Source organism: Echeneis naucrates, chromosome 13, assembly GCF_900963305.1.
Source record: "Echeneis naucrates chromosome 13, fEcheNa1.1, whole genome shotgun sequence".
Classification (NCBI taxonomy): Eukaryota; Metazoa; Chordata; class Actinopteri; order Carangiformes; family Echeneidae; genus Echeneis; species Echeneis naucrates.
In genome coordinates this window covers 22,851,678-22,865,012 of record NC_042523.1, presented here as the reverse complement: position 1 = coordinate 22,865,012, position 13,335 = coordinate 22,851,678, and the positions used below count along the sequence as shown (strand labels likewise).

Below are 13,335 nucleotides of genomic sequence, written 5' to 3'. Positions count from 1 at the left end.
CCGCCTTCGGGGAGAAAAGAGTGACGTCTGTCCTCTTTACTCGATTAGTTTGATCAGTACAGTCACAAAATCTAAAACTGTTCGGCTGACAATAATCCCGAAAGATCCCAAAGGAGATTTTGGATCGTGCGTAAATACGCGCGATAACTGAAGGCAACGAAGCCCCAGACGGGTTTTCTCCATTTTCAGTCATGAGAATATTTGGTGGTCAAAAACAGCATTAGCTAACTCTGTTACCACTAAAGATCCAGAAGGGGAAACATCAAATCCAGGTGGAGTTCGTACAGCTCGTGTGAAATGAGCGTCACGTTCATTCGGATCTCTTCATGATCTGTGCTTTGACTCTTGGCAGAGGGGGGCAGAGGGCTGTGATCCGCTCCGCTCCCTCTCACACTGCACTGCGCACTCAGCTCTCATTTCGTAACACATCACAGTTGCTGCAAAGCAGGAGCTCGTTCAGCTCCGTCGGTCCCCGTCGGTGCTCCACGGCGCTCAATCTGGAGCCGGAGCGCCACCGACAGGCAGCAGGAGGCGGAGCAGCCTGTTGAGCAGCACGGAGACCGAGACCAGAACCGGAGACCGGGAGCAGAGCCTGAAAAAGCCCGTCCTCATCATTCCTACCTTAATTTGGTGTTAATGGGGAGATTTATAGTGATAATTCAAGTATCTCATCTAATCTTTGACCTCACAGGTTTTCACATCAATGATTTGGGATGCTGAAAAAGAAAAACGTTCCTTCAGTCTTTTAAAAATGAGGTTTGTTGGTGGGAGAGGCACAAAGAATTCTTCTCCTGAGCCAAACGATTGAAAGTCTCCTGCAGGGCCTGAACATGAATTCGTAAATGAAAGCATCTGAATTTGGATCTGACTCGATGGGAAATGATGTGAAGCTGATGATGTGCAGCTCGCTCCCTCCAGGATTAGACCTGGAAAGACCTCTGAAAGCCACCGCTCTGCTCCACATGGGGCCGAAGTGTCAGATGATCTGGCTTTTTAAAAATCACCTGCAGTTGGTTCTCTTTCCACCCACCTCAAAACCATCCCTGCTGCTCCGGAGGCCCAAAGCTGTTTATCTGAGCCTCTACAGCAGCAGCAGCAGACCACAAAAGAAGATTCAGCCACACAGCATCAGCAGAGGACACCGGACTGACAGACGCTTTGACCCAGGCAGAAAACAAGTCCAGGGAAGACATCACAGCTCATCCTGGTTCAGTCCTACTCCAACAAGACAGAAAACAGAAACAGGAAGTCTTTTTTAAATGAAATGGTGACAGCAGAATACTGGCAGGTAACTTCTGGGCTCAGTGGAAGAAAACAAGACAAAGTCGAACAAGTGCAGAAAAAAAAGGCATTTCAGAGGAGGTGGGAAATGAATGAAAGGCCTCCTGACAGGACACAGCCCCGGGAGACAACACTAATTTGTAATATTGTGTAACCAACCTTGTCCTCATTGTGCTGAGATTTAAAAAAAAGGGAGAATATATCTGCTGCTCTCTGAACAGCAGCTATATGAACAGGACACTTTTCCTAATGTTGATCACTCCAGTTAACAACGAATTTTACTTTAGGTTAAAGTACTTCTACACCATCTGTTTTAATCATATAAAATAATAAAACATTACACAATATACCCATGAATCCAAGTTTAAAACAGGAGACACTTCCTCCTGCGTCTTCTCTCATGCCGTCGACCTCCAATCTGCCAAATCATCTGGAGATGAGTCTGGACTGAATGTGGGTAAAGAGTCGAGAGCAGGCCCATTATCTGAAACACAAATTAGGGCCTCCGGGCAAGTCTAAATGAGCACAAGGAGAGTCAAAATCACATTTAATAAACTGCAAACCCCCAACAGATGTCTAAAATAATTACCACAATCTGTCACGGACAGATAAAAATAGGTGATCTTTAAGTATTTTGCATTATTAATGGTTCGCTGTAGTAATGTCTTCAAGCCGGCCGCCCTGAACCTCAGGTAGCACGGCAGACACCGGAGAGGATCACAGAAATGAGGAGTCTGCTGTGCTGTTTTGGTAAATACGTAAAACTATTCAAACCCAAAAACAGTCTGTTATCTAACATCCCCCTGCAATGAGTAACTTGGTTTCAACAGAGGAAACGGAGAAAAGGCCGGCTCTGCTCTCTCCATCCTATTCATGTTTTTTCTATCAGCACATGGACAGCAAGTTGTGGTTTAATGGGGAAATAAAAGAGCTGCAGAAATTCCCATTTTTTAGGTGTAAGTGTTCTCCACAAACGAGCCAGAACTATTCCTTTAAATGTGCAGGAAGCTAAGAGGGACAGTAACACGTGAGAAAAATCAACGAGTTGGAAAATGTGAATCAGTCGGTTTGCAGTTAAAGCTAAAACTCAATTAAACTTCAAATCTCAAAGTTTGGCAACTTTGCATTTTTCTGAATAACTTAAGGAAAGATTTTTTAAAATTTAGGCCGAATGAAGCATTTATAAACTCATCTGATAGGCTGGAAAACGTATACACAGGTGGCTGTACGTTAATAAAGTGAGAGACCAACTGGATTCACTGAATGCTTTATTGGGATTCAGTAATTAGTTTTAGAGCTCATCCTTCTTCCTCAGCTGGAAAATGGAGACGAATGTTAATGATTGTTCGGGAAACCTCGGTTCAATAAGGCTGCTCTGCTAAGACCCCGACCTCTAATCCCTTTAATGTGACAGGTGGACTGAGCTGAGGATTCACAGAGGGAAGGGATCTTAGATCAGCAGCGTCAGGACTAGCAGCACACTGAGGAGGCTGCTGAGCAGAGCCGCTGTGCTGTGAGCTCCCCTGCTGAAGGTGAAGGAGTGGTCGGCCGTGGAGGGTTTGATTTCCGCCTGGCAGTGCCTCAGGTCCGCCCCCACGCAGGCGGCGTAGGCCATGGCGTGGGCCACGTAGTTCTGCTCCTGGACGCCGTGGAAGAGGTGAGCCATCGGTCCGCGGGCCAGCACCGCCACGTCCTCGCCGCTGTGGGTGGCCGACTCTGTGGGGACCGCAGACAGCTGGACGTAGTCTTTAGTCTCTGGAAGACACGGAAATATCAAATGAGACTCATTTCCCATTTAACGGCGATAAAAAGAAGAGCAGGCATTTTCACATCACATTAAAAAGTCGTTCTCTTATTTTTAATGGTTTTAGAGCTCCGACAGTTCATATCTTTTACATCAGAAATGCATAAAAACAGCATCAAATTAATGTTAATGTCGCCGCTGCCCCAGTAATCAGATACTGGCACTAACACATTAACTATAACTGACTTTGTACGGTCCACGCTGTGATTCCAGCTTGCTGTTCCAATCCCAGCTGGGCTAAAATATAAAACAATGCAGCTTTTATCAAACGTGACTGAATATTAGATCCTAAGGTGGACAAGATAAGGCTTCTGAAAGGGATGATTAAATTGTATTTATGGTTTTTTTTACATTCACTCTTTTTAATGGATGTTTTTGTCCATTTGGATGATCGCTCATGTCAACTCAACTTAACTGTCAATTTCCTTTTGCGGTTTGTAAAAAATTTGTTAAAAAATTAAATTGCAAAAATGTCAGAAAGAGAGAGGAGGTAACGACGTTACAGGTAAAGGTTACGATGCGTTAGCGGATATGAATCAGCAGAGTACATTCTAAAGGTCACTGAATCGTATTTGGTTTTTGTTTGTGTTTTTCTGGAAATGTTTCTCTCATTCTCTCCGCCGCTTATACAGAAGAAAATAAAGAAGTAAAGCTAAGGCCTGGGAGATTGGATCTTACTGGTGTTGATGTTGCGGATATCTGGGCGCTTGCCGTTGGTGATTTTGTGTCCCGGTCCGTTGCCGTACATCAGCGTGGTGTAGGGGAGCATGTCTGAGGCCCACAGTGGTGATTTACCTGCAGAGAACAGAAGGACCTTCAACCATTCTCTTTGAGTTATTGTTTTCATTTTTCTCTTACTCCCCAGTGCCGCAATTTGCTAAACACATACACATTTGCAAACACACACGCAGACACACACAGAGAAGAGGTCCTTGGATCCCGGGGGGGCAGGAGGGGGGGGGGGGGGGACTGCAGGAGGTCTAGAGCTTGTTGAGTATCTCAGTGTTTCTCTCCAGATTAGCCATTAGCCCGGCAAGTCTCCCTGCTGATGAAGAGCTCCGAGTTCCTCAAGCACATTAATCACTGCTGCACTGCTGAGAGGAGGAGGGGGAGGAGGAAGAGGAGGAAAGGGAGGAGAAGAAGAGAGGAAGAGGAGGAGGGAGAAAAGGAGAAGGAGGAAGAGGAGAAGAAGAGAGGAAGAGGGGGAGGGAGAAAAGGAGAAGGAGGAAGAGGGTGAAGAGGAAGAGGAGGAAAGGGAGGAGAAGAAGAGAGGAAGAGGAGGAGGGAGAAAAGGAGAAGGAGGAAGAGGAGGAGGGGGAGGAGAAGAAGAGAGGAAGAGGGGGAGGGAGAAAAGGAGAAGGAGGAAGAGGAGGAGGGGGAGGAGAAGAAGAGAGGAAGAGGGGGAGGGAGAAAAGGAGAAGAAGAGAGGAAGAGGGGGAGGGAGAAAAGGAGGAGGAGGAAGAGGAGGAGGGGGAGGAGAAGAAGAGAGGAAGAGGAGGAGGAAAAGAGAGCACTAATGCCTGATCGATGTGTCTGCTGAAGCCGACTCTTTCTGTGCTGAATCTTTGTGGGTTTTGCTGTAAAATTAGCATCAACAACAGTTTACTTTCAGAGTTGTCACAGTTGTCCTTCTCTCAAAAGGAGCTGAACATAAACTCTTGTCTCGATCATTATCCTCAACTGAAGTTCATCATCAGACTCCTCCACCCGACCCCAGCAGGAAAATATGTCTAAATAAATCTGGCTCTTTGTATACTATGATTTCTTTTTCGTTTCAGACAGGGTGGAGAATCAAAAGCTCTCATATATATTCCGCTGGATTCTGCATCAAGCTGCACAGATTTCCATGGATTTGTGCAGGATGTGGAGCCGATCAATATGTTTACGCTCATTGATTACCACTTCTTCTACGAGCTTTTATTGTCAGCGGCAGAGCAGAGTAGCTCAGATTTATTGTTTGTAATGTTATCGGCCTCACTCATGTCCACTTTCTGCCAATGCAAACCCAACTTTTTCTACTTCTAATATGCCAACACACAAGAAGGCTTTTACTGTGAAGCACAACAGGAATCCATCTGCAGTCTACAAAGAAGACAAGACAATTTCCTGCATTTAAATGAGAATAGATCAGCTGTAATGAAGGAAGAAGGACATGCAGCACAAAAACAGACAAACCAGTAAATCATTTTACCCTCTAAACTCTGCGTCTCTGTGAAAGTGGAAAGTTCAAGCTTTGCTTTTCAACATCAGCGTAAAAGAGACAGAGCTGCGACGGAGACGACAGAGCTGAGGGAGCAGAGGTAGGTGAGGTCGATATAGATGGAGTCCAAAGGGAGATTAACAGGTGAGAAAGACAGACGGAGTGAGGAAGAATAACGTCAATAACCGAGGGGCGTCGATGTGGACCAGCAGCGACAGGTGGGGGAGACGGGGGAGACAGCGAGGGACAGAAATAGAAAGGCGAGGGACACAAAGGCTGCCGGCTATATGTGTTTACGCCGGCTGTAATTGCAGGGCAGAGAGAGAGAGAGCAGAGGAAATGTCAAGCTGCTGGTGGCGGAGGCAAGCTGGAGCTGGTGGAGCGCTGAGGCATCACACGCAAACACACACACACAGACACACACAACTGCACAAATGCCACCTTGGGTGTCTGTTGTCGCAGGATGTAAAGACACCTGCAGGCGGGAAAGCTGGATGGAGAGAAGAAAGAAGGAAAAGGGGTAAAGAACTGAAGGCAACTTATAATTACCCAGAATGCTTTGCCCTCGAAACGGGTATCCATTGAAGGTAAACGGGTGGGAGTGGTCAGCCATCACTACGGTCAGAGTTTCCTCCTCCTTGGTGAGTTCGAGGCCCTTGGCGATGGCGGAGTCAAAGGCGACCGTCTCGTGGAGGGCCATGAAGGCCCGGCCATCGTGGTGAGCCTGGTCGATTCGGCCACCTGACCGCAGAGCGAGGGGGACGTTAGAGGTGAGAGGACGAACCGTTCTCAAAAAAGGAAAAAAAAAAAAATATCAAACAGATTCAACTGATTTTTATTCCTTTGGCCGAACTCTGTGACACAGAGAAAGAATTAAATTCTGTCTCCGTCCTGATGTCTTCCGTTGAACAGAAGTAAAACATTCGCCACGAAAATAAGCAGATTCACACTTTTCAGTCGGGTAGAACTCGCGGCCTGAAGGGATTTGACTTCCTGACAGATTTTGGTCTGTCCTTCCTGCACTTCATGAGTCTTGTACATCATGTTTTTATCATAGATCTGAAAAAGTTTTTCGAGACTGTGACTCGTCCGTAAAGACTTCAGGAGACCTGGAACTTGTCCTGGATTGATTAAAGACTTGACCAGGACTTAACAAATATCTCTAACTTGTCTCGCTAAGTTGGAACTGCACGGTGATCGGGACTTTTCTCAAATACCTTGCAATATCACCTGAAAATGCCTCAAACGATTTGTCTCTAATGACTTTAAAGACGTGATTGGACCTCATCCTGGACAATTTGAGACTTGACCCGGATTCATCTCAGGTGAATAGTCCACATATGGGATGAGCTAAATTCCAAGGCCGACCCTTTGGGACAATTACAGATTTTTAGAGGTGAGAATACGTCTCATTTCATAATGAGACGATCTTTGGAATGAATCAAAAATTGGGTTTCACATCATCCTGCAAAGGATGAAACAAGTGAATTTTAAATCGGCCCTCTTCCTGGAAGATGTAGCTCCTATCGACATCTTTCTTTATCTTCATCAGATCTTTCCAGCGGCCGTCCCTCTCACCTGCTGTATGGGAGAGTGGAGTCGACGGCGGTTAATAAGCTGCAGTCTCAGTGAGCTGTCAGTGATTGGGTGCACCATATGCCTGCTTCTATTTATACATTTGCCTGTTATTTTAAAGTCATTGTGAAGACACCCGGTTGGATTATGAAGTCCCCAGGCAGCTGCCTCAGATTAAAGGAGAGATGAATGAGGAGGCTGGAGAAGCAGCCGTGTGGAACGAAAACACATCAGCCAACTGCAGTCCACAAACACACACACACACACACACACACACACACTGCGGCAAACTCATTGAACTGCTTGCACAATCAATGTCCAATCAGCTGGTCCACTGTTCCCTAACCGTATATGTTTTGGAGGTTGTCTCTAAGTAGAAGGTACCAAACAAACCAAATATCATGTTATGAAACACATCTTGATGTCTTTGCAAACCACAATTACTCAGTTGCAGCCATTTAGTTGTCGCTCCTTTGTGATCACTACTGGGTCAAAGATTCAACTGATCCACAGAGACCAAATTTAAGCAAAGCCTTCGTCCCTTTTCCTCCCTTTTGATGGGAGTGTGTGGAAGGTGGTTGGAGCGCTTGTCCTCACCCTCCACTAGCAGGAAGAAGCCTTTAGGATTTTTCTGGAGGATGCGGATGGCCTTCTCTGTGGTCTCCACGATGGACGGGTCCATGCTCGGGTCCCTGTCCGCCTCGAAGCGCAGATCACCGGGTTCAAAGAGAGCTGAGTGGGGAGTAGAGAGACGGGAGAAAAAAGATGCTTTAAATAAAAATATACAGTACATCCATTTCATCAGCCTACAGTGGAGGAGCAGCGTGCAGGAAAGTCCCATCCTCCCACTACTACAACTATTTTAAGTACACAGGAGCTGATGAAGCACAGCAGCATGAGGACTGAATCCCTCCGTCCTCCGCACCAACACACACCACAAAGAGGACACTGAGTTTACTTTGTTGTGAGCATTTTTTTTTTTTTTGGAGGTGGACACAAACAGAACCTCAGATAGATGCTAACGCTAATTTTAGCCCATGACTTCTGGATGTGTGGGAATACGAAGGAGAATGTTTGATTCACTTTTGTAAGAACAAACCGGATGAAAAACGTTCAACTAAACAAACAAAAGTGGCTTCAACTGTATCTTTAAATACTTTCAGAGTGTATGAGGAGAGTAAACTCAGATTTCAGTCACCATCATCATCATCTCAACCTGTAATGTAATTCTCACATGTACAAAATGGAGCATGATGCATGATGGGATGATGTACGTGGTTAAACTGAGCGGCAACCCACCATGCCGGCACACATGTTGAGGCCGTCAGCCATCTTGGTTTTTTGAAACTAGGAGGAACAGTGTTTAGGGCAGAAGGTGGTGCTGAGGAGGATTGAGGGTTGGGGGGGGGGGGGGGGGGTAATGACTGTGGATGCAAGAGCATTTTACAGTAAACAGATTCATTTTGCTCAGTTGTGGGAATTATTTTGCACTTTGAAAACATCTTAAGATGGCTGACTGTAAATAAACCACAGACTCTACAGGACGCCACCTATCCGCTGGACGGAGGGAATAAAATAGAGAAACAGAAAGAAGGAAAACTCACCCAAAAGGTAGTCGGTGGTTTCAGGATCAACAGCATCAAAGTCAGTTCTGTTCCACACATAGTGAGCTACCTGTGTGACAGACACACACACTCATTGTGGTTGGGCAAGTGTGTTATACATTTTCCTCAAGCATCCAACTATGTTCTCCCCTGTTCACAATCTGTACATTCATGTGCAGCAGGTTTAAAACAAATTAAGGGTCAGCGTCAAATTCGTTCTGACGCTTCCAGATGGCAGGTACTGTGCTGATGGCTAAACGGCTGATGAAGAGCATAAAAATAGAAAGTGCTTGTGTTGATTAGCACGTCACAGAGCTCCTTTCATCAAGTGTTTTCAAGTGCCATTTCCCCCGTTAGCTATAAACAACAGAGTATCTGCATGTAAAGCCAAATACTGTGCAAATTCAATAAGAACACCACGTTGTTGAGCTAATAAATCAAGGGAGAATTGAAGGCACTGGTGGATTGGCTTTTTGCCTTTCAGACACAAAGTCTTCAGTTTTTATGTACAGTCTAGGGTGTGGATATTATGGGATTGTGATTCCACACGAATGCATTGGAGCTAATCTGAATGTATCGGAGAACTCATTTAAGAAAGTTCAATAACAACAGTCAAGTTTGAACTCAAATATAAAACAAACATTAAATAAACTGTTGTGAAGGTTTTGGATGCTGATTCAGTGTTACCTTTCCGGTTTTCAGGCTCTGCCACTCGTTGATGAGGTTGCGTCCGTCTTTTCTTTTGCCCATGGAAGAGTAATCCTTGGGGTACTCTGGGTCCTTTGTGCCGCTTGGGGTCATGTACTTTCTGCCCCCACCAATGATCACCTGTAATGCATGCAAGTAAAAATTTAATGGGGGGAGAAAGCAGCATCAGAGTAACATGAGGGCGGAGAATCTTACATCAATGTCGGTGTTTTTGATAAGCTGAGAGGCGATGTCGGTGCAGCCATCGTTTTTGGCGGCCTCTGGCATGTCGGCGTCACTGTACCACTTCCTGCTGGCGCTGTGGGCGTAGCTGGTTGCTGGGGTAGCATGCTGCACCCGCGTGGTAGTTACGATCCCAACAGACTTACCTGCAGGATCGATTCATTTCGGATGCATCAAGTTGTGTGTTTGTGTTAACAGGTAACGTCAGCAGTCAGTCAGCAAAATAATATCCAGCTAAATATTACTAATACAGTTATTGTCCCTTCCTGCATCTTTATACCCAGAACGCCTCTTTAAATTTGGACACTGATTCTAAAACATTTAAAGTGGCTCTGTTCTGTATATGGTGGCTTTAAGGTTGAGTGAGTTTTTGGTGAAAATCTAAAGTTGGTTTCTTTGTGCAGCTTAATGTATCACAGGCTGGAGCCCAAACAGTATATTACTCCAATAGATGGCAGCGTCAGTCTTCACTAAACTGGGCCGGATGAATGAAAATGCTTGCTGGACTCCGTCTGGAACACTCAATTCGACCTTTCTGGCTTACTTTAAAGTTTTCACTTGTTTTTTTCATGCCACATGTACAAAATGTTCTCTTTATTCTGAGCAAAGCCAGGATTGTATGATGATGCATGTCGAGTATATTCTAAAGTATTATGTTATCTAGTAATGACTGATTTAGGATTGATGCTAAATATTTAGCAGCAGATCATTCAAAAAGACGACTAATGGCTCCTTCCTTCTATCATAAAATCTGGATTTCTGCTGTTGGAACAAAACCAGAGGTCTCCATGAAAGCCTCACTGTGGTCTCTCACATTTAAACTTGAATAGTTTAATCAAGAGAACAACTAATGACGCCATTAGAACAGCTTTCAGACATAATGTGAGGACTTTGCTGAAAGACTCATTTCCAGAATGTGTTTTTATGACGTCAAACGGAGTCGTCCTCTGGTCAAAGACAAAAAAAATAGCTCCGTGTCACATTGGCCCAGCTGGTGTGTGGGGGTCAGGGCCGTGGCACGCTGTGTGAGTGTGTGTTATGAGATATTTATGTGCGTTGATAACGGTGGAACATGATAAGAGCCGAGGTGTTTCCCTGGGAGGCATGCTACCCTGCGGTGTGACCTGCGGCCTCGGGCAGGCAGCTCCCCGGTGGCCCCTGTAACAGCACTCTGCCGGGCCGCTGCAGAGCGCTCAGCTGTGAAATCAGGTTTCACTTTGAGACCTGAGGGAGTTTCTTTTGTCTGAAGCAGAAAAAAAAGTGTGATGCAGCAGAGCTTGTTCTTCAACAAAAAGTCCCAGAATCCCATTGGTAGCTTTAATCACACCACCATGTGAAGACACCGTGAGTTATTATCCCTTCATTGTCTTTGGAAGCAGATTTCAACATGAATTTAAAAAATTAAAATGGAAAAAAAAAAGTGCCAATATAAAAGCTTTTCACTTCTGGAACAACCTGCGTCGCTGCACTGATCTCGTTCACATTCTTTGTAGCATTTTTTTTTTCTTTTTTTTTGTAATTTTCTGTTGTTGCTCCAGCAAACAATCAACGTTTATTTAAATTACAGTTTTCACAGACACAATAAAATCTAATGAAAGAGCTGACGGCCAATAAAAGCAAAGTGAAAACTGAAAAATGAAGGTCTGGATATCTCAGACTGAAATGGACTCCACCAGCCCGACCACAGACCTTTTTGAGTTGAGTGTGGGCACGTTAGTCATCAGGAACCACGTTGGTGCTGCTCAAATTAAAAACTAAAAATGGCGGTAGCCTCCAGCTTTCACACCACTTCAATAAAAATGGAGGGAAATTTGTCTCAACTTATCCTTTTTAAACAAAGAAATCTGTAATCAGGATATCGCTGTCACTATTTTATCTTTCAATCATAAAGGAAAAAAAAATTACAAAACACTTAGTTTAGTGTTTGAGCACTATTTGTTTGTGTGTCTCACCAGCATCTTTGGCCCACTTCAGGATGGACGTGACCTCGTTGCCCTTCTGACTCTTACAGATGCCGTTGCGAGCCGCAGCGCTCACTCCGATGGTGTTCAGGTTGGTTTTCACGCCACACAGATACGCCGTGGCTGTCGCTGCACTGTCTGCAATTTGGAAGTCTACGCTGTAGGTCTGCACAGCACACACACACGCGCACGCACGCACGCGCGCACACACACAAACACGTACACACACTTTCACATTAGCGCTCACTGTGCAGGAAACTGCTTTGGCAGTTATAATAAACGTATGAAGGAAATAAATGGAACCAAACTGATCTTTTCCTGTCTCTGCTTATATTTTGCGACACCAATATTATTTCTACAAACAGCCTTTTGATTTGAGACAATTATTGCGTTATATGTAGTCTGATATCCAATCAGATCTTCTCAGGGTCTGAGGATAGTGTGTCTGTGCGTGTGTCGTACTTTAACCAGTCCCACGTTGGTGAACGTGTCCATGGTCATCACTGTCTCCTCTCCTGTCTGGTTCTGCAGCTGCCCCTTGAGGATACGAGCCGCTGTGTAAGTTGTTATTCCCATGCCTGTTGCACAAACACACACTTTTAGTCACACTGCAGGGGAAATATTATTTCAGTTAAAAACGTCCTGAGTCCGCTGGTTTTACGCACTCAGACAGCCAGTCTGTCTGTCTGGAGTCATATCAGAGATGCAATTAATATGTTGTGTAACTTGCCATCTCCAAGGAAGAACAGGATGTTCTTGGCAACATTGGTGTTGAGCTTCCTGTCCAAAGCCGTCTGCAATGTGGTCCGTGCCTGCGACCTCCAGAACTCCGGGTTCTCCTCCTCAACTAAAAGGAAAAGACGAGTTAAAACAGAGCGAGTGCAAAAATATCAGCCTTGTTGGCAGTCTTGCTATATTTAATTTTTGAGGAAAGGTGTGTTGAGCAAATACAGCTGCAGATTTCACCGCAACCTTCCAAGTCACACAGCAGCTGTTCTGAGCCAACTGACTGTTTTTTTATTCAGACCTTACAGGCATGAATGTCGTTGTTTACATCAGCGCCTGACATCTTATCCGCTGTATTTCACCTATGGGCTGTAACAAGTACTTGTTTTAACATTGTAGTGCACTACCAGCTGTAAGTGCTGATAGCAGCCAGTTACACAACTAAAAAAGTGCCGAGTGTGCTGATTTGACAAGTTCAGAATCTCCTTAAAACAAACCAATCAAACAAAAAAAAAAAAAGCTAGGAAAGTGCACACAAAGACTAAAGGAGTGCAAAGGATGAAAGGAAAGGCGGGGAGCTGAAGAACAAGTTTAGGAAGAAATGAGGACAGGTTTTCAAAGAGAGTGTAGAAAAACAGAAACTGAATCCAAGTCAATGATATCAAGAGGAAACCCAGTTTTAAAGGGCTGGTTAGACTAAAGACCAATGGCACACTTTTCAGAATGCCGAGTTTGAGCTTTAAAATCACCAAACAAAGCAGACAAATTGTAAAATTGTTGCCAATAGATGCAGAGATCCCTAATGAGTAAAACATTAACCTTCAGAAAGTCTCCAAAAGAACAAGGAGGAAGACAAAAATGACCAAAGATGAAAGTACAAGTATGAGGGCAAGTCCCTGACTAAGTCAGGTGTTCTGTCTTTTTTTATTTTTTATTTCTTACCTTTGGCACTGGAAGATCCAAAGACCACCAGCAGAGACAGAATAAAGATGGCCACTCTTGTCGACTCCATGGTCACGTTCAGGCTGGAGATCTGCTCCCTGAAACTTCCCCAACCACCGCGGCTGATACAACGCTGTTCTGCAATCGCACCTTATGCCAATCATCTTCAAGAACATGTCATAAATGCATAATGACTTATCAGCGTGAATGGCGTCTGACCGCAGTGTCTGATGGTTCAAGCAGCTGAAGGTATAAAACAAATAATTACCAGAACAATAAATGGAGTTGAGATGGGTGCACATGATATTTGAC

General features: G+C 44.8%; 1 protein-coding gene across 1 annotated transcript; it reads right to left on the bottom strand.

The window, feature by feature from the left end:
- Nucleotides 1-2,604: 2,604 nt before the first annotated feature.
- alp3 (alkaline phosphatase 3) lies at nucleotides 2,605-13,126 on the bottom strand. The gene is made up of 11 exons (XM_029517456.1): nucleotides 13,024-13,126; nucleotides 12,086-12,202; nucleotides 11,818-11,933; nucleotides 11,347-11,521; nucleotides 9,368-9,540; nucleotides 9,152-9,292; nucleotides 8,465-8,534; nucleotides 7,458-7,592; nucleotides 5,835-6,026; nucleotides 3,764-3,880; nucleotides 2,605-3,036 (listed from the first exon to the last, which is right to left on the bottom strand). Exons 1-11 carry the CDS (start codon nucleotides 13,091-13,093, stop codon nucleotides 2,732-2,734), a joined length of 1,611 nt encoding a protein of 536 aa, XP_029373316.1. The 5' UTR covers nucleotides 13,094-13,126; the 3' UTR covers nucleotides 2,605-2,731.
- Between the last annotated feature and the right edge of the window lie 209 nt (nucleotides 13,127-13,335).

Bases quoted from the DNA above. Each gene is read 5' to 3' on its own strand.
- alp3 (XM_029517456.1), bottom strand. From the start codon at position 13,093: ATGGAGTCGACAAGAGTGGCCATCTTTATTCTGTCTCTGCTGGTGGTC. The intron at 9,541-11,346 runs GTGAGACACACA...TCGATCCTGCAG, and splicing joins GAAGTGGGCCAAAGATGCTG to GTAAGTCTGTTGGGATCGTA. The intron at 6,027-7,457 runs GTGAGGACAAGC...CTCTGCGGTCAG, and splicing joins CTTCTTCCTGCTAGTGGAGG to GTGGCCGAATCGACCAGGCT.